The sequence below is a fragment of the Uloborus diversus genome, chromosome 1, assembly GCF_026930045.1.
Source record: "Uloborus diversus isolate 005 chromosome 1, Udiv.v.3.1, whole genome shotgun sequence".
NCBI lineage: Eukaryota > Metazoa > Arthropoda > Arachnida > Araneae > Uloboridae > Uloborus > Uloborus diversus.
In genome coordinates, this window is record NC_072731.1 from 15,231,840 (window position 1) to 15,257,534 (window position 25,695).

Genomic DNA, 25,695 nt, shown 5'->3' on the forward strand with positions numbered 1-25,695 from the left:
CAGCTCTCATTTTTTTCGCATACAAATAATTTTCATTTAACCCGGATTGTAAGTTCGTTATTTATGGAATTTGCTGCATTTTACATTTTCACTGGATAGTTAAAAAAAAGAGAAAAAAAATTTCTAAAGGAAGCAATTTTTTTTTTTTTATAACATAATCCAGGTTGTTGAAAGCTAATCTATGAAAACAGAAATGCATTCTACAAACTATTGTACTCTGAAACTTTTTTCTTCTTTCTTCTCATTGTTTTAGAACACATTTTTTGGACATTTTAAAACTTTGTTTTGTGCAGAAGTGACATAAAGAGGCAAAAAAGCTTTCTTCGCTCGTCGAAACTCTCCGTCCAAAATTAGCAAAGTTCGCGGTCAAATTGGCAATGGTCAATTATAGATATTATATCTTTTGAAAGAGTCATCTTTAGTACCTTTAGTTTATTTTTCTATCTGATTTTCGCTTTCTTTATATTTCTCGCATTTTACGTTTTTCCGTATTTTCCGTTTTTTAACACAGTTCCTTGAGAAACGTAAAATTAGGGTTTCACAGCAGTGAAAATCGAGGATTAAGAAAACAACAAGGACAAAACGAAACATAGAGAAGAAGTTTATTGCCTAATTCTCAGAACCCTTAAAAGAAGAATTGCGATTATACACGGTATAGAAAGACATTGTAAAGATTTTGAACGTAGTATTTGCTTCAAAGTAACATAAATTAACTTGTTGTTAAAAAACACAATAGTTATATTTTTTTTTATAAAAAAAAAATCCTACAGAATTTTTTAAAAGTCGTAATGGTATATGTTTGAGCATAGCGTTTGATATTGCAATTAACAAAGTTTGCCCGCAGTTTCGGTGAGCAAATGGAGAGACTCTTCTGTTTTTCACGTGACTCCTTTTTAAACCGAGGAAGATATTCTCTGTGGCTGTGAAACACTGTCTGCTAATTCGTATTGCAGATTTGCTCCTTAACATGTTGTTGTTGTACAGACATTTGCCACATTGATCGATTCGTTGCATAATTGCTTCATAACGCTTTATATCTTTATGAATGAATTTTACGAACAAAAAGCAAAAAAAGAAAATATCATCGCTTCGTTACGTAAGCAAAAAGTCGAAGTAGAAGTAAAGAAATTTAAAATATCTTTTCATAAAATCAGAGTCAGGGCCAAGAGATTTACGAGCGGAAGAAGTGTTTAACAGTTTATGAAACGTCTCTCAGAATGCATTTGACTCTCCCGGGGACCATCCCCGAAATATATTCTCGCTTTCCCTTTCTCCAAATATACCTGTGAGAGGGCTCTCCTCAATTTGCTAAGCACCCCTAACTCGAGGTTTGAACTTCATAAAGAAGTCTTTGCACGAGAAGACTTACAGTGGCCCAAAAATGGCTCGGTGCTATCCTCCGCCCCTCGATCTCCAAGATCTTTTTTTGTTCAGCTTCCTCGGGATCCATCCCTAGTTGACCGCGCGCGTGCAAAAAGGGGGGAGCGAAAGATTCCGAAGCCACCCCCTCTCCCTTTTCACGAACACGGAACTTCTAGCCAATGGGGAGTGAGCTAAATTTGCAACTCGCTTTTCGCATATGGAGCCCATATCTGGTTGCAGGCGTTTAAAAAGTGCATCTACGTTATTTTCACTTTACAGAACGGCTTTTTGGACGTAAGTGTTAACGCGCGTTTTTCTCTTTCTCTTGTGTGCGCTCAGTGCATCATTGTTCGCCTGCTTCCATAGGATACTCCCGTAGTACACTCCTTTGTGGATTCCGAATCTTTTTGCGGCCGATCTCTTGGGTTTGCTTTATACTCTGCTTTGTAGTGTTTTATTAGACTTATTTCTTTACCAACTGTAGACTTTTTTAAAAATACTTTTAAATAATTAAATTAGTTTTAATTGCATGACATTTTACTTTTTTTTTTAACTTCAAAATGATAGAATAGTTCAGTGCAATCATGATATACTTTCGTTCACAAAAACGAAAATGTTTAAAGGTTAATAGTAGTTTGCTTAGTGCAGTTTAAATTCCTTTGGTAATTAAAATTCGAAATTTGAAGTGCGCATAAAATCACCTTTTCCTTTAGCATGGATGTCTCTCTCAACAATTTTCTCCTTCTCATTTTTTAAAAATTTTATAAGCATAAAAAATCTTATTTTTGAGATTTTCATTATGTCTCTTTCTCTCTCTTTTTCCAAACGAATTTCAGAAGAAATTAATTATTTTTCACTGAGTTTATAGCAGTGGTTTCCAAATTTTTTATACCTGCGCCCCACCCCCTTTTTTCATGAAAAACTGCCCCATCCTCATCATTAATTTCGGTAATATTCTGATTTTATATTTGATGTCCTGGTGCATTTAATATAGTAATTGCAATGCAAGAACACTGTAAAATAAGCAAATCATCAAGAAAAATATCTTGATAATTTGCGTTGTTTTCTCATTTTTATCATATTTTAGCCCAAAGGTTATTTGTTCACTTTTCTTTGAACTAATGTTGTGGGTTCAAAAAAAAAAAAATCTAATCTATAGTAGTTTTTTATGCACCAAAACAATTTAATCGTTATTATATTGCTTTATGAGTATTGATAGTTTTTCGCCATTGAACAAATCATGCAAAATTACATAAAACAAATGTTGGAAACACAACCCTAGTATGCAAACCGCGGTGTCATTGAAAATATAATGCCATTCTTACTGCAAGCGCTCAAACCCGAAAGCAGTAGCGATGACGTTTTGGTGATTATGTTCCAACTTACCCAGATAGCTCAGGTAACGATCATACGTTTCATAGACGTTTTAAAGTGGTTTCCGCAAGTTAACAACCATTTTTAAACGTTAATGATCCAAAGTGTGCTACCCGGGTAAATTTGACACTTTTTTCAAAATATTTAGCTGCTTGTCCCCCTTAGGGTAGCAATATGCTTCTTCATGGAGGCGCGTCCCACAGATTGGAAACCACTGGTGTAGTATGCTCCAATGACCTTTTTTTTTTAAAAAAAAAGCATAATTGTGGAAGTTATTTAATAGATTTCAAAATGTTTATATCATTAAGTCGATCATTTAAAAATGCCTTATTCTATTTTTTTAATCATATTTTTCTTAGCGGGGACATTGGAAATATTGTTTCAAATAAAAATATTTCTAAATCATAAAGTGTTTTTAAATCATCAATAAGTAATAAAAAACTCCATTTGAGATTTCGAAAGACAACAACAATATTTACAAGATTAACAATATTTATAAATCATTTGAATGTTTCTGTAAATCATCATGCTATTTAAATTCTTAAGTTAAACTGAATCAATACCTTTAATGTATAGTTAAGATATGTAGTTTTTCATTGCTGTAATGCAAAACAGATGATTTATACTTGCTTCCTTTACATATTTTTAAAACTATTTATTGGACTGTTTTTCAAAAAGTGTTATTCATACAAACAAACAAAAAAAAAAGGGATAGCGCACTTTATTGGAAATATTTTTTTTAGAAATGGGTCTAAATTTTTGTTTTATTGTGTTTTGGCCTAAAAACAATTTGTTTTAAACGTACAACATTATATGAAATCACGTAATTAAATTAAAAACTAAGTTAAAACTACGAAATACTGAGAAACTTTTACACAGGTGCATATTTTGTTATAGGATCTATGATAAAATGATAAAAACTTCATTTATATTTAAGAAATTTTGCTAAATTAATATGTATATATATATATATATATATATATATATATATATATATATATATATATATATATATATATATATTAAGGAAAATCATGGCTATTTCAGTATTATTTAAAATTTTAAAAAATAATAATGACGAAATTTTACTAATTATGTTAAATGCGCATTTGCAAATTTCGAGTATTTATTTATTTCTTGAGGCAAATATTGCTATTAATCAATTAATATTGGCAATACTTTAACCTCTTAACTACCCTCAAAAAAATGTATTTCTTAAATTCTTCCTTGTGTAGTTCAGTTTCGGCTGTAAAATTATGATGTTTTTTATGCTGCTTTATTAGCTTTGACATTTTATCACAGAATGTCATACAGCTAGAAACGAATGCGGCAAATCAATGATTCTACATTTTAAAGAAATATATTTATTAAAATTTCATATATATAAAACCTAAATGACATTTTTGAGCAGTGCATTTGCGAAGAATTGTTGTAATTGCAATATCAGTTCGTTTAAAGTTCAATACTTTAGTGAACTTGGTTCTTTAATTTTTGTACATTCTATATGAATAAGGCAGGATTTCTTTGGAGATTATTATGTTTAAACTTAGTTAATGAAGCATCAAGCATATGTACACATAAATATTTTATTAAAAAAACACAGCACCATAACCACTGGTCTTCAAACTGAGCTCCACGAATTACGAAGTGTGTTACGAACAGTGTTACGGTTTCGTTTTGAGTGATTTTACTCATTCTTCTTGTACTAAAATTGTGTGTCTTTTTATGAAGATATTTATTAGTTTTGAAAAAGATATTTATTAGTTTGTCCCACTTACTCCTTATTATGGGGTAAGTGGGACACCCGTCTGATTTTTTTTTTTAAATACAATCGTTTAGAATATTAAAAGCATTATTTAAGAAAACAATAATGAACTTTAGTTCATTAACAATGTCCAAAATAAAATAAGGCAATAAGTTTAATTTTTTTTTTGTTTCAAAACTTTTGTATAAGGTTTCAAAAACGAACTGTTCTCAAAATGGGTTCCACTTACCCCAGCTACATCTCTTCAAAGAACACCGAGTTTTCTGGCATGCACAAGAGACTAGTTTTTGCACATTATCTGGTGCAATAAGAATAGTGCTCCATTGTATTTCAATGCTGACTGCATTTATAATCCATAAAATGTTCTGATGAACTGGGAGCATTGATTAAATCAGTGGTGATCAACCTACAGCCCGCGGATCAACTCTGGCCTTTGAAGCTGATCCATGTGGTCGGTCATTGTGTTCAGTGTTACAAAACGAAAAATATATTCTAAAACCTTCCAAAACTGCTAATCATCTTCTTTCGGTGTTATGAATCTTGAAGCCAAGTAGTCATAAATTGATTTCTAAAATACAGATGCAATAAAATAAGCATGTAGTAATGATGACAGCAATTTTTGTTTGTAATAGTCTTTCCTTTCCCTTGTTTTCCCATGCTATCTAGAAAAATTTAAATTATATATATAAATTGTATATTTGTTCTGGCCCGCGAGATTTCTGTTATTGTGAGAGTTGTGGCCCGTGGGTAAAAAAAGGTTTTCTCCACTGGATTAAATTATTCCAGCATCGGCAATGAATATTTGCTTGATAGTTAGTGCACAAATAAGGGGATAGGGTAGGACTCTTAGTCAGGAATTGGTCCTTTTTCCCTCCTACTTCGGAGCCCCGGAAAAAACAGTTGCGCTTTAAACTCATTTCATTTTGATTCAGTCAAATTTATCTCTGACTTTCGTCAATGTCAAGTCTACGAGATATGGTATTTCTATATTCATTAATAACTTTTTTTTTCCATTTCTTGTCACCATAAAAATAAAAAATAAAAAAAAATTCGCATTGTCGTTAAGGTTTAAAAAAATCGTCGAAAAAATGCGCTTAAAATAGCTTATTAAAAATAAAATCTTTTGAAAAAATTTCTTCATCAACACAATCAACAACAGTGTACATATTGTCGGTTACTAAGTAATCAATTTCATTTGCTCTTGCATTTGGACTTCTCTGAGCCCATTTCTTTTTTCGGTTCTTTTACAAAAATGTAATCATGACACAAAATTTTTTGACATTTTGCAAATTCAATAAGTCCATGTCCTTTTCTCTAGTTCCCTTTTCAAATACATCGACTACACGTCCTTTGAGTGTTTTTTTTTACCAACGCGTCATGATTTTTAAAAGTTAGTCCCAATAGAAAGTAGTTTGTAGGTAAAACCAAAATCTTTTATTACATGAGGATATTGCTAATAGATTGTGAGTCCCGTTTCAAACGAAGACTATTTCAATTATATTCTATATTCAACTACAAGCGGATTAATTAAAATCGCATCAGTTCATTGATAAACTTTGAAAGTACAGTTATTCAGGGCATCTTTGAGCCGGTCGGGATACATCTTTGCGACACCTCGTATTTTTCATAGCAAAATACAATAGAACCTCATTTATCCGACTCCCGTTTATCCGGCTCTCCGGTTTATCCGGGTCAAATTTCTAAAGTTAAAAAATAAAACGTATCCATTTAAATATTAATTTAAAATTATGGTAGCAAGAACGGAACGGTAATTTCGCCAAGCATACGTTTTTTATTTGTATTAAATGTAAAACTACCGCATAGGTCGTAAAATAAATTATAGTAATCTCACAAACAACATGGCATATTGGAACGTCAGTCCTACACCATAGCAGCTGACTACTAAAAGCAACGCCCTTGAGGGTCACGGATTTGGACAATATTCTAGATATAGGTCAACACCCACTAGGTATGAGAACAGGGAACGCGGTTTGACTGCTTAGGCCCTAGTTCGGTTGCAACGGGGATCCAAAGTTGATAATTTGGGCCCAGAAATGCAATGGAGTTTCCTTTAGAATTGCCATCTTTACCACTTTTTCTGCTATTGTACTGCAGAATGAGCCATTTGTACGCACTTGCCTTTGAATTAATGACTTTGAATTCGAATTTTTAATAACTGGTTTTTTAAGATACTACTTTTAATTTCAATAATTTGAATGCAGAAATAACATCGTTACAGAATACTTACCATTTGCAAATGAAACTAATTATTTTTGTTTTATATTAATCGTCTGCTAGTAAAAAGTATTTATTGTTTGCTAATTAAAATATTTCCCAGATATTTATCGTCTGCTATCAAAGATGTTTCACAACGATGAGTAAAAAATGGGAGAGGGGGAAAAGTTCTAATTTATTGCACATGGCACATAAAAAAACAAAAATACAAGATCTTTTCAACTTTTCAAGTAGCTTAAATAATGCCCATGAATAAATAGGTGTTCTCCCTTCCACTAGTTATGCCAAACGTGTTGGAAGGTCGAACATAGCGTCGAAATTCCAATTCCATAGTCTGAAATTCCGATGGAAACGTCATTGCCTTTCTGGGACCAAACTAGCAACTGTGGACCCTCATTGCAGCCAAACTAGGGCATATGAAGTCAAACCTCTTTACTTTAGCTCATATCTAGTGGGAATTGACCTATTTTTTGAATTTTGGCCGAATATGTGACCCTCAAGGTCGTGCCCTTTGGTCGTGAGCCAAAATGACCAAGTGTTTCTGAGAAACGATTCTATGTAATTTTGTTACATAGCATTGCTTTTTTGCTGCAATAAAACAGTAGCCTGCCTGTTTAAGAATGTGTTCTGCTTATTACCCACAGACCCAAATTATCAGGATTTCCGTTTATCCGGACTACCTTTGATCCCAGTTAGTCCGGATAAACGAGTTGTACTATACAGTTGAAAATCGTAAAGATCACAAATCTTATTTTATAACCTCGTCAGCTAGAATGCATCACTAGAACTTCTAGTTTTTTTTCTTTTTAAGCCAAATGAACTAAAAATATTAGGTGGCGCTAAGTTATGCGGACTGACTCAACGATATCCTGAATGATCACCTATTTATTTTAAAAATTGAAAATCATGTGACTTCACTTAATGCTTTCTAGATCACTAAAAACCAACTTTTAAGGAATAAAATCGATTGACACATAAAAGCGGATTTTGAATTAATCAGATAGGCTTACATTAACAATGTTAAGTTGTCTTTTTTTCTTTGTTGAAATAAAAAGTATAGCAATTTTAAAAAAAAAAGGAATTCAAATAACTGAAAGGAAAAAATCTATGTTGTCAAAAAAAAAGAAAAAAGAAAAAAAAAGGAAGAGAAAAAGAAAAGAAAAAGAAAAAAAAACCCTTTAACTGGCCTTGTTAACTCGCTTATTTTAAACAGTAACATGCTTGAATTTCCGTTTAACAAGTTGTCAATATTATCGTTTGCAGTTTAATGCTTCGATACAAAACTATTTTTTAAAGTTTGAGAACCTGAAGTTTATTTTTCAGTTAAATTGTGAACAGATAAAAAAAAGTGTAAAAAATTGCTTCGCCGCAGCCAAGTAACCTAGACTTTCGATTATTTAAAAAGAACATTTTTCGTTCAGTTTCTTTTCTCTGAAAAGGGTGGCACTTGAAATGTTGGCCCTTTTTTGGATGCTAATTTAAAAACTTTTAGAGTAGCAATAAGAACTCGTGAAGTTTTATCTAAAGCATCTTTAAAGATTCTTTAAAGATTTAAAATACTTTTCTCCAAAATTCAGAATGGGGTCGTTTCCAAAATTTTAAAAGTATTTTTTTCTGAAAGAACATGATTAAAAACATGGGTCTAACCATTTTTTGAATAATTTGTTAAAAGTTTAATATTTTTAAAGAAGTACTTAAATTGTTGCGCTTTCATTGTTTACATTTCTTGTCGATGACATCACAAATGATGAAATGCCATTCTGTGTTGCCATTCAGAGAGCAAAATATTTAATTCGCATCGTCACTCACATGTATTGGCAACGATCTGGTTGATAGCAAGCGTACAGCGCAATAGGGTCGTTTCCAATGTTTCAAAAGTATTTTTTTCTGAAGGAACATGCTTAAAAACATAAGGTTTAACCATCTTTTAAATAATTTGTTTAAGTTTAATATTTTTAAAAAAATACTTAAATCGGTGATCTTTTATTGTTTATATCTCTTGCCGATGACATCACAAATGATGAAATGCCATTCTGTGTTGCCATTCACCGAGCAAAATATTTAATTCGCATCTTTATTCACGTGTATTGGCAACGATATGGTTGATAGCAAGCGTAGAGCGCATTTTTAATTCGCTTCTTGATTATTATAACGTGGAAACGCTGTAGAAAGATGCGCCAAAATGCATCATTTGTGACGTCATAAAGATCACGCCTTGTTTGCAAAATCGGGCATTTTAAAAAATTAATTAAAAATAACTGTTGGGAAAATGAAAGAATTTTTTTGATCCGTGTTATTTTTTTTTTAAATATTATTCTATCTATTTCAGTGACTAAAAGTACTACTTTTGACTGAAGGAAACAACCCCATTCTCAAAATCTTCGAATAATTGCAAAAACGTTAAGGTACTTTTTATGATGTTCAATACTGTATTTCTAAAAAAAAATGTTGAGACTTTAGTTCTTTTAGGAACTTAAAATCATTAATCAATAAAAATTAAGATGTTTAAGAAATCTTAATAATTATTGATTATTTTCCGTAAAGATATTTAAAAAACTAAAATAATTCTCCGTAAACTTTAGATTTCTTTAATAGTTTTAAGATGCTCAAACTGTTTTCATAAAAACACAGAAACTTCAGTCAGCAACTCCTAATAAAAAATTACGCTATTAAAATATAATAAAGGTACAAACATTTAGCCTTATTATTAAAAAGAATTAATGTATCATAAGAATCTTGTCTTTTTGTCTATTGTAAAATGTCAATTAATAGAAAAAAAACAACTCGTCAGTTAACTGCATACTTTTGAATTGAGCCGGGAAAATAATTTTAGTTGAAAATAATCTTTCTATAACTACGCAGATTCGTGTACCGACTTCCGAAATCATTACTGCGGTATTTAAAGGAATGTTTCCTAACTTAATTCTAATGTCATTCTCTATTGGCCGAGAACGAAGCCTATATTTTCATTTATTAAACAAAAGAAAAACCGATCATTTCAAAGCAGTACAAAATCAATACGCGACTGTATGTTATTTAAAAAGCACGCACGCACACATAAATTTAAAAATAATTTATCTATATTATTAGACAAGAACTTTAAGGTTGGCCTTATGTAATCTAGTTTTTTCCCTTCTTTTCAGCTCAATGTTCCTAACTTGCAGATTTGAAGTTTATTAAGATGTTTCAGTTTAAATTACATAAAAAATTAGTTCTAACTTATTTAAAATTGCCTTAAAAACAAGTTAATGTAAACATTATTAAAAGCGGCAAAAAATAAAAGAAGAAAAGGAAAAAAATAAAAGAAAAGAAGATAGAAAGAAAAGAAAAATAAATCAAACAATTTAAGCATATGATCGATTGCGTATAGAGGTGGAAAAATTATCATTTTCAAACGGAAAACAAAAGTATGTTGATGTAAATTTATTACTGAATTGTTTGTTGCATTTCAATAGAATTATTTCCTTACGAAGCTACACAAGTGTTACGCATTTTTGTACTAAAATAAATTTAAATTCAGTTGTTAGTTGTTAGTAGTCACGTCAAAGTTTCACATCCGATTTTAAGTAAAACATTTGCGATTGTAATCTTGCCTAATAGAACGACCCGATTCTCATACGCCTAGGATTTAATCTGAATGTACGACGGTCCTTCTTTAGACGTCCACAGTTTATGAGCAGCGAATTGTTATTCGTTTTCTATGGAACAAAGAGACAAACGCCTCTTGTGTTTCTTCAAGTGAGTCTCCAAGAGAGACACTTTTCCCCGTGCGTTCCCTTGCTCCATAGAAAACGAACATTTCGCTGCTCATAAGCTGTGGAAGTCTGAAGAACGACCGTCATCTTAAATGATGATAGCAGCTCCGCTCTTCCGAACAAAAAGCAGATACGGCTGGTACGGTTAAAGGAACTGTCACTGCTGGGAATGTACATATTCGTTTTGTATTCCCAGCCATATTTTGGCTTAAAAAATAGAAACAAAGACTTTTTGATTTGCCCTCGTAGTTTCAACTCTCTCACATGACGACGTTAAGGTTATTTGACATTTGATTGGTGAATTGGATGCGATTTCTACCACTTGACAGCTCGGAATCGACATTGAAATAGTTCTAAATGTCTACTTTATGGAATACAAAGAAGATTTTAGTAAGAACTATTCTATTTATGTCGTGATTACTATTTACGGATTGTAGTATGATTTCAGTTAGAATCCCTCTGCTCACTTAACTCACTAATCCTCATTTGTCACCTGCGGCGACTGACAATTTAGGCTATCAAAATTTGTAAGAATATTTGGAAAAAAAAATCAAAGTTGTTGCTTCGGATTGGCATGTCTGTAATGTTGTTGTTTTATGTTTTATTCCAAATAAGTTTTCCTTTAAAATATACCACTTTGATAATATGGTGGCTCAAAACGTTATACACACATGAACTTGTATAAAATATTTAAATAGCTTCCCTCAAAAAAAAAAATTTCAAAAGAATCACAGTACTTCATGTGATATTTCTTCCGATTTTACATTTTGTAGTTTTACTTTGCTTGAATTTAATTAAGAATCTTTTTGTGTGCCATTTCCGTCCTGTTGTCATGAGGTTTTTCCTCCTTAAAATTAATTTCACATTTTTAAAATTATATTTATGAGGTTTTTTTAAAAAATCAGATAGGCACAATGGATATTAGTCAAGAGAATGCTGTGGTGTTTTAATTGGTTTGTTAGATTATACTGTGCTAAACTATTGACAAAGGCGTAAACAAGACAAATTTCAAATACATTGATAAATTAGTATGTTGTGGCTATCACGAAACTTTCTTCTATATTTTTCTTTTTTTTTCTGATCCCTCCCCATGCTTGACGAGGAAGCAATATTCCCAACAAAAACAAAATTACACATCCAAAAACTTGACGACCATCCCAATGTCTGAATTTTTGCAAAAGCAAAGCAAAGAGCGAAAATTGAAATTTATTTTAAAAGCTTTGCTTGAGTTAATTACAAATATTTTATTTGTTTACAAACATAAGATGGCAAAAGTTAAAAATTTTAAATCATTGAGAATATTTCCATACAATTAAAATCACGAGACGTTCTTATTGTTGCATTAATAAAACTATTTTTATTCGCAAAAAAAAAAAAAAAAATCAACACTTCTTGGAGCGATTGGCGTCAAAATTGAACCAAAGCCTGTTTACATATGGATTCACATATATTCCAAATTTCAACCAGAGAGTAGCATTACTTTTTGAGATAGGGCACTCACAATGGAAAAAAAGAACGGGCGATTGCGCTACCCCCTTTTTAGCTGTTGACACCAAAATAAAATCAGCTCTTATACCCAAAGGGCTACTTGCCGATACATTTTTCTTTCATTCCGTTCATTATTTCTTGAGATACAGCAGTCACAATTGACAACAAAAAACGTTCTATAGCTCAACCCCTGTTTGAGTTATTGACACCAAAATTGAATCAGCATCTGTTCCTGTTAACGGCAACATATGGACCAAATTTTGTTTGATTCCACTAGTTACTTCCTGAGGAATAGCAAGCACGCGTAACTCAAAAACCGTCCCATTGCTCCATCCCCCTTGGAGGAATTCGCGCCAAAAACCAATGGGCACAAGTTCACATAGGGGCACATATGTGTACCAAATTTCGTTCGATTTCATGCGGTAGTTTTTGCTGTAGAGCGGCCACAAAAAACTGGTCAGACACAGACGTGACACACACACGGACACACACACGGACACACACACACACACACATACACACACACACACACACATACACACACAGACAGACAGACTGACATTTTCCAAAAATAGTCGAAATGGACTCAGCACACCTCAAAACGTTCGAATCCGTCAAAATTCGAAATTCGAAAATTTGCACGAATCCAATACTTTCTTCTACAGTGGCTCCCAAAAGTGTTCGTACACCTTGAAATTTTGTAGTAAAACCAAAATAACTCAAAACTGAATTCGAATATAAAGTCCAATTTTTTTTCACACCATTCCTATGTCATTCTGAATTAAACCCAGTAGTTTTTTTTAGAATATTGCCAGATTTTTTTTTTTTTTTTTTTTTTTGAAATTTGTCAAAAAACGAAGAGTTAGAGAAAAAATACGCCACAAAAGTCATCGTACACTGAAATAGTTTCGAATAAATTCATAATTAGAATTATCATATGTGGTTTTTTTATTATTTTTGCATTGTAATGATACTGTAAAGTCATTTGCCTTTAATTTTTTGTGTATTCATTCCCTAATATTTTGCTTAATATTTTAAAATGGCAGGTATGCGTAAAAAACAACAAACACGATTCGAAATTTGATTTTTTCCCTCACAGTAGCCGTAAATTGGTTTGAAATGTCTCTAAATTGGTTAATTTATACCATTCTATGGTGAAGGGCTTGATAAAATGCTTTAAAGTCAAGAATCGGATCGAAAACAAGGTAAGAAAAGGTCAACTGGCAAAGTTAACAAAGAGTGATCGGAGGTTTACAGTTAAAAAAAATATGAAAAATACACATTTCAGAACTGAAAAAGTTTCTGCAGAATTGAATGAAACATTTTACGTTTAATTTTTACCTAAAATTGTTCGCTAAGTTCTCTGATTAGCTAGATTAAATAGGACCGCTTCCCGCAGAAATTTTCTTGTTCGTACGAAAAACAGTAAGCTTACACTTTCCGTCGTAAAATCAATGATAAATAAGGTCAAAATGTTTTGGAACAACGTCTTACTCATAGACGAAAATAAATTCAACATTTTGGGTTAAATTGTTGTATAATTGTAAATGAAAGAAAAAAATGAGGAATTTAATCTTAAGAACTTAGTTGGATCGGTTAATCAGGACGGTGAAAGTGTTCTTGTGTGAGGGTGCATTTCAGCATCAGGAATCAGAAATTTGGAATTTTTTGATGAAATAATGAATTATGCTGTTCATTTAAATATTTTAAGAAGCAATTTGAAACTATTATCCCAAAATTTGGTAATCGGAAACAACTTTTTTTTTTATCAAGATAACGATAAGAACTAATGATTCGCGTTTGGCGCCTCAAAATTTGTCCTTAAGCTTAGAAATATCTCCTCAATCGCTAGATTTAAACTTAATGGAACATATTTGGAGATATCTGGTGGCTAGATTTTTAAAATACACCATTGAAACAAAAAGCGAACTAGAAACAGTAAGACTCGTAGCGCGGCTGAACACTTACTCAGAAATTGCATAAAAAAAGAAAGAAAAAACAATGAAATCTATTCCCAGACGTTTAAAGGCTGTTGTTGTTACTGCATGATGTCCTACTAAATAATAACTTAGTAAAAAGTTAGATTATTTACTAATTTTTTGACATTTTTTCAAAGTGTACGAAGACTTTTGTGAGATAAATTTTCCAGCACTTTTTGGTTTTTGATTTTTTAAAAATTAAGTTTTAATGTTTTATTAAAAATTTTCATGCAGTTTTGTTAAAAACAGATCATAGATCTTATAATAAAATACCTAATTCCGAAATATTAATTCTGATCAATGGATAAGGGCCTATTTCATTGAAAGTCGTAGGTGTACGAACACTTTTGGGAGCCACTGTATATATTAAATATAGAAGAAAGTAAAAAAGGGCAAACGAATAAATAAAGCTTTAGAATAAAAATTGCCCACTTTGTTCCAATTTTAAATTTCAAGTTTTGATCAAAGAAAAACTATCAAAAAGAACAAACAGCAGAGGAGTTTTCAAAGCGAAAAAAATAGTAGATTTTTTTTCTATACTTAATATTTGCTTTTGCGATTATTAATTCTAGACGAGCGATTTGAATTTGCTCCATTTCTAAAGAGTTACAGATTTGGTGCCCCACAAATATTAGAGTCCTGGGTGCCCCATATACCCATGCCTTAATCTACCCCTGAACTTCGGCATTTCAATTCTTATATATTCTGCGTCAACTGTTTCGTAATTTGCCATGTTGTTTTCGCCTATAATCTAGCAGAGCATGTGACAAAATTATTTTGATAAGTCATTATAAAGCTTACACGTTTGACTAACTTGCAAAAGATGTCCGTTGCTGGTCAATGGGGTCGTTTCCAAAATTTTAAAAATATTTTTTTCTGAAAGAGCATGCTTAAAAACATAGAATCTGACCATTTTTAAAATAATTTGTTTAAGTTTAATATTTTTAAAAAATTACTTAAATCGGTATACTTTCATTTTTTATACTTCTGCCGATGACATCACAAATAATGAAATGCCATTCAGTGTTGCCATTCACGGTCCAAAGTATTTAATTCGCATCTTTACTCACGTGTATTGGCAACGATGTGGTTGATAGCAATCGTAGAGCGCAATTGTAATTCGCTTCTTGATTATCATAACGTGGAAATGCGGTAGAAAGATGCGCCATAGTGCATGATTTGTGACGTCATAAAGACCACGCCTTGTTTGAAAAATCAAACATTTTAAAAAATTAATTAAAAATAACTGTTGGGAAAATGAAAGTATTTTCTGAGTACATGTTATTTTTATTTATTTATTTATTTATTTATTTTTTTGCCTATTCTATCAATTTCAGTGACAAAAAGTACTACTTTTGACTGAAGGAAACAACCCCATTAACGAGATTATTAATTGATCAACTTAACTTTTTGAATTGGTGTGAATATTTCATTAATTACAAGTTTAATGGTCTGATATTTTTAAAGCGGTAAAAATGATTTAATTTCAAGAATGAAGAGTAAACAAATACAATTTTAACTTTGCTATTGTTAAGTCATTAATTACTGACGCGATTCTACCGTTATTCTTTGTGTGATTTTTTTTTTTTTTTTTTTTAATCTCTCTGTGGCCTATAGAACACAGCACATAATACTTATCTTTGGAATGTCATTAGTTGACATAATTGGACAAAATACAAAATTTAATTCGGAGTCGAATGTCCCGTCATTATTATTTTAAATGAATTAGCTACAGTTCAGGTGGACATTTTGAATATGTAGACCTATGAGAATTAGATAAAATGAAGGATGTACGTCTTTTTTTGACCAGTTATCTGAATGTTGTCTCAAGAGTGCAACAACTTCGCCTGATACAAAACTAATATTTTTCATATTGGGGTAGTTTCCGAAATTTTTAGAGTTTTTTTTTTTTTTTTTTGAAAAAGCAGGCATAGGATTTGACCATTTTTTAAATAATTTGATAAAGTTTAGTATTTTAAAGAATTATTTTAATCGGTGCACAGATTCAATTTCATTTTTTACGCTTCTGCACATAACATCATAAATGATGAAATGCCATTCACTGATGTCATTAGCGCAGAGGGCAATATTTAATTTACTTCTTCACTCATTTACTCTAGCTCATATTTTTCTGATAGAATAATGTAATGAAGAAACTTAAGCAATTGCAAAGCAATCAATAAACAGCGAGCTAATAGTTTTACTGTAACAGAAATGCTATGCATTATTAGAACCAACCTGCAACGTTTTCACAATTCTCAGAAGTTAAGAGTAAAAATAGTGTGTTTTACTTGTACCAAAAATATTTTTAGTGCATAGTAAAATATATTTTTGAAAGATACTTCGTCTACTCCATGTAAGTTCAGGCAGACGGGGGGGGGGTGCTTATATTTTCACAAAGTTTTCGAATTTAACATTTATGCTAAAAAAATTTAAAAGTAAGTTGTTGGCAGATTTTTCTTTTTCCCAAAAGAACTCTTGGCCCGTAATTATAGCAATCTGGGCGCCATTTCTCACTCAATTTTCGGTAATAAAAAATTTAACTCCTTTTTCTCCAGAACACTGCTTGATATTTTAGTGTAACTTTCTTGTGCTCCAAATTGTTCTAAAAAGAAGACAAGAATCAGTGTACAAAAAGAATTTTAAGATTTTTCGTATAGACTGAAAAATATCTCAACTAAAAAATTAATTTGAGGAGCTTTGAGACTTTTCCAAGACGAGCCACGAGAAGAAAAGAAAAAATTTTCATTGTATTTTAGTCTTTCGTTGCATTACGCTTGATTTTGACTTATTCATTTTTCAGAGGGAAGCCTTCTGAAATTGCTCTGTCACCAGAACCAGCCAGCTTCTGCCAGTCATGACTCGGAAATTCGAAGAGCACAGTGATGACCCCGATCCGACCGAATTCCTCTTCGTGTCCCTGGAGCAGAAGAGGAAAGACCAGACCAAGCCCTACGATGGCAAGAAGATGGTCTGGGTGCCAGACGAGAAGGAGGGGTTCGTGCTGGGAAACATCGTCTCCACCAAGGGAGACATGTGCACAGTCGAAGTCAAGGGAGATGAAGTAAGAGATGGGACCAAACCAACTTTCGAGTTTTTGCAAGAAAATTTAAAAAAAAAACCTCTACCCCTGAGTGCCGATTTTATATTAAGATGAATCTCACGGGTCAGAACACATGTAAAATATAAAATAAAAATTCAAAAAAAAAAAAAAAATCAGATAACGTAGGAAACTCGGAAAGGAAAAGATAGATAACAACTGCTACGTTTTGCTAAACGCAAAAGCAGAATCAAGAGGGAAAATTGAAAATCCTTTTGAAAGCACTGTTTGATCACGGATTGTATGTAATTCGGCAATCTGCCAAGTAAAGACGAGCAGGTGAGAAGGGAAAATAACGATGGGATTTTTTTTTGATGCACGCGTTTTATAATGTCGCTAGTGCCTTATTCATTTATCTCATTCTCAAAAATAAAATAAGAGAAACAAAAATAGTTACCATGGAAACAACAAAAATAAAATAAAATGTTTTCATTTCGTTCAGGAACGTAAAAGCAAAATGGTAAACTAAAAACTTTGTTGTGAATAAATAAATCAATTAATTTTTGTCGTGAGAATATACATCGAATATACTTTAGATTTAAAAAATGTTTCTGTGAGCAAATTTTCATTTTTACAAAACTAAAGCTAAATAATAAAGAGGCAAAAGTGCACATCTGAAACAAACCAACTAACATCCCTATAAAGTAATAGATACGTCCATTTCCGCCTAGAAACCTAGAGATATTAGCCTTTCCATGTAAACGATGGTCAGACAATATTTTCTATATTCTGAAGCGAATTACGAGTATTTTGTTTTTAAACAAATAGAAAATAGCAACAAGTAATAATTTAAAATCAGCAAACTTTCTCTCCTTGTCGGTCAACAAATAAATTGTTACTAATCACGTGAATGAAGAAATAGAATTGTATTTCAAATTTGATTAAAAAAAAAGGTTATAATTTTAAATTATGAAAGAATGTTAATTCAGTCTCTAAGTAATAACTATTCAGCCAAAGATTAAGTGTTTAAAAAGTCCTGAAACCATTCATGCCTAAGAAACATTTGAATTATCATTATTTTATTATTATTATTATTATTATTATTATTATTTTGCATTTTAGGGTATCAAAGCGTATTAGAACAGCTAAAATTTGATGGTTAAATCTATTTTCGTAATATTCTTTTCTCTGAATTTTTGATTTAAAAAAATGTTGGTGGTCAAGAAATTGTTTGTAATAAGTTCACGTAAAAATAATTATGCTAAACGGCATAAAAACAGAAGTTACTTTTGTTCCATCGTTATTGTCTTTTCAATATGCAATTTTAAAGTGCGAAGGTTATTTAAATTTTATTATAAGACTTTTTTAAAAATAATAAAAATAAATTATATTTTTTTTTAGTAGAAAAGACTTTTTAAATGATCTAAAGAAAACGATTAAAGTATTTTTCAAAAATAATATTTGTATACTTTCTAAAACTGTTTCTGACCGCTAGTTTAAACCAGCATTCAGAAAATATTTTAGGCCTTTATTTTAAAATCGAGCAAAAAATACTTCCATAATATTTTAACCATTCAAACATTATTTTGTAGCAATTATCGCAACTCATTCGGTGGTATAATAAAAACCAAAACTAAATTTTCAAAAAGTTAAAGCGTCGATTTCAGCAATTCAAATGAAAATTCAAAATCAATTCTGCCACACACGTTGAACTTGAAACGCATCCTGTTTTGCAATGAGAAATAAAAAATAAGAAGTTGAGACACATTAAATTGTAAAATTGAAGGACATAAACACATTTTTCAATCATCTGAACCTTTCAGCAATTACGCGAACACTTAAATAACGTACCAAATCAATTAATATTTTTAATCATTTTTATATTTTTTCATAATTGAATCAAAAGAAAGATACTTGTTTTGTATTATTAATAAATCATTAAAGAATTAAAATGTTATTTTCTCATCTACTAATGTAATGTTTTAATGCAAATGTCGCTTGTTGAATTTAAAGGTTGTTGAATAATCTTGCAGACAAGCTTTAAAAAGCAGTCACAAGATGAAAAGAATATTTTATGAAAATTTAAACAAGCTTTCGATATAATCTGGTAAAAAAAGAAAAAGAGCTATTTTTATTTCAATAAATATTAGTTCAAAGTTTTTTCTTCTTTTTTTTATCAAATAGATTATTTTTAAATTTAAAATGTTTGTCTTTAGAGACACAGCTTCTGATTTTTTATTTATTTATTTTTTTCAATATTTTGGTAATAATGAACATTAAAAGTATTTCAAAATTATTTTGCAAAAAATAAGGATTTTTAGAGAACTGTAAAAATTATTTGAAAAAAAAAATCAGTGATTTTTGCTGTTGATTAAAAAATTACATCTTTGATTGTGCACTATGCACAAAACATGCTTAAATGCTGTACTATCTCAACAGCGAACATTGAAAAAAGACCAACTTCAACAAGTGAACCCGCCGAAGTTCGAAAAATGCGATGACGTCTCTTCTTTGACCTATTTGAACGAAGCAGGCGTGTTGCACAACTTTAAAGATCGGTATATCAGCTGTAACCTCATCTATGTAAGTAATATGAAGCAGGAAGAAAGGCACCGTGGATATTCCATATTACTCTTCTCCATTAAACACTGCAGTTCAACACTGAAATATTGGGGAAGGAGTAATCATTCCCTTCTGATTCTCAACCCCTGTGAACTTCAGACGCTTTCGATGAATCTTTCACAAATTTTCTTTTAAATCCCGTTTTCAAACTATTCGGGGATTATTTTTACTTTTTTAAAACTTGATCCGTTGACTAAAATAATAAAAATATAGGTAAACAATTTTGGATGAAACACTTTTCAAACAGATTTCGTTAATTTCTATTTGTAAAAAAAAAAAATCTATAGTTAGTTTTTAAGTTTTTCCTTCTTATTAATATACGGACAAAGAAAACCGTTTTACGGTCCCGTACCGGCGAACTAAAAACTGAAGTGCATAAGAATAATTTCGGAAACTATATAAACCAGTTTTAACAAGACAATTTGAAAGCAAAAAAACGGCTTAAAAAAAAAAGATTATTAGTCCGAATTTTCTTTTGTCTTCAAGTTCAAATTTGAGATTCAAATCCTAAGAAAATTCCTATTTATAACTATTGATATTCAAGCATCAACAAAAAATAAATAAATAAATAACTGATTGTTTTTTTTTTTTCAGTACTTAAAATTGAATTTTTCTTTTCTATTGTTTGTCATAAGTATCACACCTTTAGAGCTTCGAGTAAACTTGGTCTTGAAGCTACTGGTAAATTAAGTTTCACCTTCTTTTTAGTATATTGGCAAACAAAACTGTTTTACAGTCACATATTACACAAGCGCTTCCGTGAAAAAGTCTTCAGGCTACTGGTAATTTAAATTTCGCCTTCTTGCTAGTATATCGACAAAGAAAACCGTTTTACAGTCACATATTACGCAACTGCTGTAGCGAAATTGCAAGGAAAAGGTTGTATTTTTCTTGTTCAAATTTAATACGAGCTTATTTGCGTGCATTAATTTATTACACTTAGCAAACCTTTCATAATTAACAGAAATTATTTTGCGTTCTGACTCATTTATGCACGTTTATTGTCGTCTGCACGTCATTATTTTATTCAGGTATTTTTGTTTACTGCGTTGAAAATTGCAAATTTGGTTATTCCTTCAGCATCGAGCTATATCCACACTGCCTCCCTTCCTGATTTTTCTGTTTTACAAGTAGACTAATGCATTTTTGTTCCTTCCAATCGCAGAAACAAGTAAAAAAGGAAAACCTTCAGCAAGTGAATCCCCCCAAATATGAAAAAACCGAAGATATGTCAAATCTCACGTACCTAAACGATCCCAGTGTCCTTTACAATTTAAAAGAGCGCTACTATTACAAACTCATCTACGTAAGTATGGCTTGGGCTGTGATAACCATGCATGCGTTTTTCCATGATTTTACTAACCTCATTTTTGTCTTTACTTTCGTTTTTGAAAGCAAATTTTCGCACCATTTTTAGGATTATTTTTAGAGCTACTTTTTTGCGGTGAATGGTACCTTTTATTTGTTAAAAATATTTTGAGCTTTTGAAAACAATTTTTCCTCTCCTTAGTTCATTCTTAAAAATTTTCCCCTTTTTTCCTCCCCCTCCACCCCTGACCTTTTGTGCAAATTTTTCAGACAACAGGAAAGAAAAATCGTTCATCAATGGAAATTTTTGATTTTGCATGAGTGTATAAATATTTCGATAGATTTTGAATAGAATTTTTCAATTTAGATTAAATTAACTTCTAATATGTCTTTCGCATAGTAGTAATCCACGTATTCAATCTGAGGGAATTTTTCCGCGGTAAGGTACGTACAGTTAGGGTGTTCACCAAAAAACCCCATAGACATATCGCAGAAAAATACAACTTATTACTGCTGTTATTGTACCTTAATGAGAACAACACAACTTAAGCAACAATTACATTACTTCTCTTTTGGGCTTAGGGTATTTCAGCTCCTTTTCATTTAAATCCCTCAAGACCTTTTTTTAACGCACTTGTATTGGAATAGACATTTTAAAAATTACTTCAGAGAGAAGTTCTACATGAATTTATTTTGTCCCAGAAACCGGTGTTCTAATGGATTGTTATAACGTCCAAAAGCATATTAAGTTGCAATAGAGACTTTTTCTGTTGGAATTGTGTTCTTATTTATTTGAACGACATATTTCATTTTTTTCTCCTCATGTTGCATGAATCTGTTCTGAATGTAACAAAAAAAAAAAGATCGTTGCTTTTGTATTTTACATTTATGTATCTGGGAGGTGAAGGAAGCTAAATATCAAAAACAAAATTGTCCAGGAGATGAGTTTAAAGTTTTTCCTTTCTGATGATTTGTACTTCAGGATTTTGATCTAAAAAAATCTTAGCGCTTATGCCTCTGAATAAAGTATAAAACCTTGAGTAAGGTGGTACTTTTCTAATGATAAATGGGTATAGTGCCCTTTACCTCCTAGGTACAGATTTCATATACATCTTTTTCGTAATACTATTATAAGTGTGGTTTGGTATTTTTTCCTTATAGGTACGTCAATTGGCTTAGAAACTTGTTTTCTTTCTATCTTGGCAAAAATTGAAAAATTACGCTTGCAACGTCGCTATCTTTGCTATTTTTTTTTCCTAGTTATATAATTCCATGAAACGTTCATCGTTTATTTATGATTCGATGCATTTATTGGGACTTTTCTGTTTAGTAGCTAGTTTTTTTATTTGGTAAAATATTTTACTTTTAATGGTTTCATTTAATCATTTAGCGTATTATTTTTCATTTTACTGGAACTTAGAGTCTCGATTCAGGGCTTGTTTTTGTTTAAAAGTAGTTTGAAAAAAAGCATAATGTGTATATCTCTAAATAAGTAGCTTTGGCCTTGACTGAGCATGGCGACAATGAATAAAATGGAAAATAATCACCAAGATTAAAAAACGCAGTGACGTACCTATAACGGAAAAGTACCTGATATTCCAAACTCAACATTACGTGGTCCGACTTGTGGCTGAACTCCACCCAATGAATGAATAGTGGTACTAAAAAAATTCAAAACTTTTTCTTGCATAAACTGAAAACAGTTACTTTTTTTACAATTCTAAAAAAAATGTTACTATAGTTCAAGAAAACCTAACCAGGCAGCGTCTTAATGCTGCGATTAAGACCTGCGTAGCCATCACAATGCTAACAGGTTAGATTTGCCCTAATTAAAGAAAAATTCACACTGATCGTTCACTGATTAGATGTGTTCATTCATCGGGTGGCTGCCCCATCTTCATTTTAACCCCTAAAACACTTGATGCAGAGCCATAAAGATTTTTTTCCACTAATTACACGCATTAATAAACACGCTTAAATGTTATGTACCAAATGCTATTCAGCCTTTGACAATATTATGAATTTCTGTGAATGAAACTGTGTTCATTTATTGTTCAAACTACCAATAAAGCTGTCTTTAGAATCAAACCAACTACAAATCAGTTAGAGGCAGTTTATTTCAAGATGTGAAATTCAACTACATCTTGAAATGAAATGCTTCATCGCATTTCGGGATCAGGCGATCATTTGACAATGTGTCGGGTAGAAAAGTAAAGCACATTGCACAATACTTTTAAGCATTGAGGCAAACCTAACCTGGCAGCATTATGAAGGCTACTCAGATAATAACCATAGCATTACAACGCTGGCAGGTTAGGTTTTCCCCAACTATAGACTTGAAACAAATTATAGTTTCCCATGAAAAAGCTAGTATATAGCAAAGACATATTTTGCATGTTTTTCAGTTATTTTCATTTTCATTATCATTTCACCACAAATGTTTTACGTTTTCCCTTCAGAAACTCTTCACCTGCACTTTCAAGCATAATATGCAATATATATAATATGCAAGTAAATTTACTCTTTAATTTGATTAACTTAACCAAGGAAGCAATCGCAAATACTATTTCGTGAGAAATTGTACTTTCGGTTTATTAAAACAACTTCATCAAATAACTAATAATAATCATCAATAATAATCATCATAGTTTCACTTCATCAAATTTCGCGACATAATGAGTTGTAAGAGAAAAAAATACTTCCCAGCAAAAATTGTTTTATTAATAGCTCGTATAGTGTTAATATGATACTGATACTTTTATTGCAGTAGGATGCGTTACTTTTCGAATTCATTTGCGTTTTGCGTAAAGTAAAACCTCGTTTATCAGGCTTCCATTTATCTGGATCTCTGGTTAATCCGGATTAAATTTGTACAGGCTGAAGAAAAATTATGTTCTCTTACATTATTTTAACTACGAAAGCAGAAGCTGAAATATAAGTACACGAAACATTCAACGTTATTTTGATTATACGTACAACGCCAGCATAGATTGTACAATAAATTATAGCTATCTAAGAAGCATCATGGTGCACTTTGGAGCTTCAGTCCGATACCTCTCCATCTGAACTATAAATTATTAAGTGATTGTGCGAAACAATCCTATATAATTTTTTTGCAAAGCACTATTTTTATTTTGTTTTGCTGTAATAAAAGATAAATCTGCCTATATAATGATTTGCTTCGCTTACCACCATGTTACCCGGATTATCAGGATTTTCGTTTATTCGGATTGCCTTTGGTCCTCTTTATTCCAGAAAAACTAGGTTCTACTTTACTTTCCTCGGCAAGTTCCTTAATTGGTAAGCTACCAAGCAATTAACTACACGGAGAAGACTGTAGCTATTCAATCAAAATTTTCCAAGTTTGTATGAGAGCAACATACTTCCAGCCGCACTGAAAGTACACTCGCACAATTTTTCAACTGACAGGCGTATGAACGTAGGTGGCGCTTCAACAGGAAGAAAATTAAAACTTTGAGCAGAATCTTTTACATAAATATGTAATTTTCGAGTATAATACACAAAGTTAGAAAATATTTTTATAATAGTGACATTAAGATTAAAATTCTTCAACACCGCCATAGGGAAAAAATGTTCGAGATATTATTCCTGAATTAGAAAAGACATCACAAAATTCTATTCTTGAAAAATTCTGGAAAAACACAAAAACAGACAAATCTTTGCTGTTCAACGAGTTTCTTCATGTACATTGTAAATGCTATGATTAAATAGCCTTCAATATACTGCTGGTTTAAGTTTTGCATTCTTACTAGTATATTGGCAAATAAAAGCATTTTACAGTCACGTATCAAAAACACATTAAAGTTAGACTAACTTTGCTATTCAAATAATATCATCATGCACATTGTGAATGGTCCGATTAAATAGCCTTCCATCTACTGGTAGTTTCCGTTTTACATCATTCTATTCTTGGAAAATTCTGGAATAACACATAAAAGTTAGACTAATCTATTTGGTAAAAATTCATTGACGAAATGCTAACGCCTCACGAAAGATGTTAACAGAACCCAAAAAACGGGAAAATATTCATTGTCGTTGTAACTAACATCTTCGTTCACATTTTCCCTCCCCTATAGACCTATTCAGGATTGTTCTGCGTAGCCATCAATCCCTACAAGCGATTTCCCATCTACACGAACCGAGTGGTCCAGATGTACAAAGGCAAGAGGAGGGGTGAGATGCCACCACACATTTTCGCAGTCTCCGATGGAGCCTACAACGACATGTTGCAGAGTAAGTTTCGATTTGCTTCGTGGATATTTGTCATGAAAATACTGTTTAAGCGATTTTTGAATCATAATGAGCGTGTCATGATAGCGTAAGGGCAATCCCGGTTGAGAGATGAAGGGAGAGGGGAGGGGGGTAGGTGCTAAGAGATGTTGCCTCTCCCAGAGCAAATCCAAAATTATTACTTTTTTAACAGCCGCGCATTTCATTTTTAACGTAGCAACAACTGTCTCTCTTCTAACTGCTTGAAATCGTTCAGCTTTTGTATTGCTTGAATGCCTGATCCTGTATCAGCAAGGCGTAAACGAACTGGCTGTCTGTATTACAAAAAGGTATAGGCAAAAGTTGACCTCCGACATTGACACCGTTTACCTCTTTTTGGGGTAATAAGGGAGGGGTAATTGTAGCTGAACGGAGTAGGAATACTTTTGCAAAACGACAACGAAAATAAACCAATTCAATGCAGCTCCAATCATCCTTTCCTATGACCCGAAAAAGGAGTGAACATTGTCGCTGTCT

The 25,695-nt window shown here is 31.7% G+C and overlaps 1 protein-coding gene across 8 annotated transcripts in view; it reads left to right on the forward strand.

The window, feature by feature from the left end:
• The first annotated feature begins 1,620 nt into the window (after positions 1 to 1,620).
• The window catches only part of LOC129228108 (myosin heavy chain, muscle-like), a 107,161-nt gene continuing 83,086 nt past the window's right edge, over positions 1,621 to 25,695 (forward strand). For 2 of the 8 annotated variants that reach the window (XM_054862776.1, XM_054862791.1), the window contains exons 1-3: positions 16,762 to 17,022; positions 20,786 to 20,926; positions 25,026 to 25,182. In XM_054862776.1, coding sequence (XP_054718751.1) covers positions 16,816 to 17,022; positions 20,786 to 20,926; positions 25,026 to 25,182 — 505 coding nt within the window. In that variant the 5' untranslated portion in view covers positions 16,762 to 16,815. Of the gene's footprint in view, positions 1,657 to 1,689; positions 1,788 to 16,753; positions 17,023 to 19,437; positions 19,582 to 20,785; positions 20,927 to 25,025; positions 25,183 to 25,695 lie in introns of those variants that run through there. The other 6 variants (XM_054862784.1, XM_054862753.1, XM_054862799.1 and 3 more) reach the window with 6 other exon arrangements.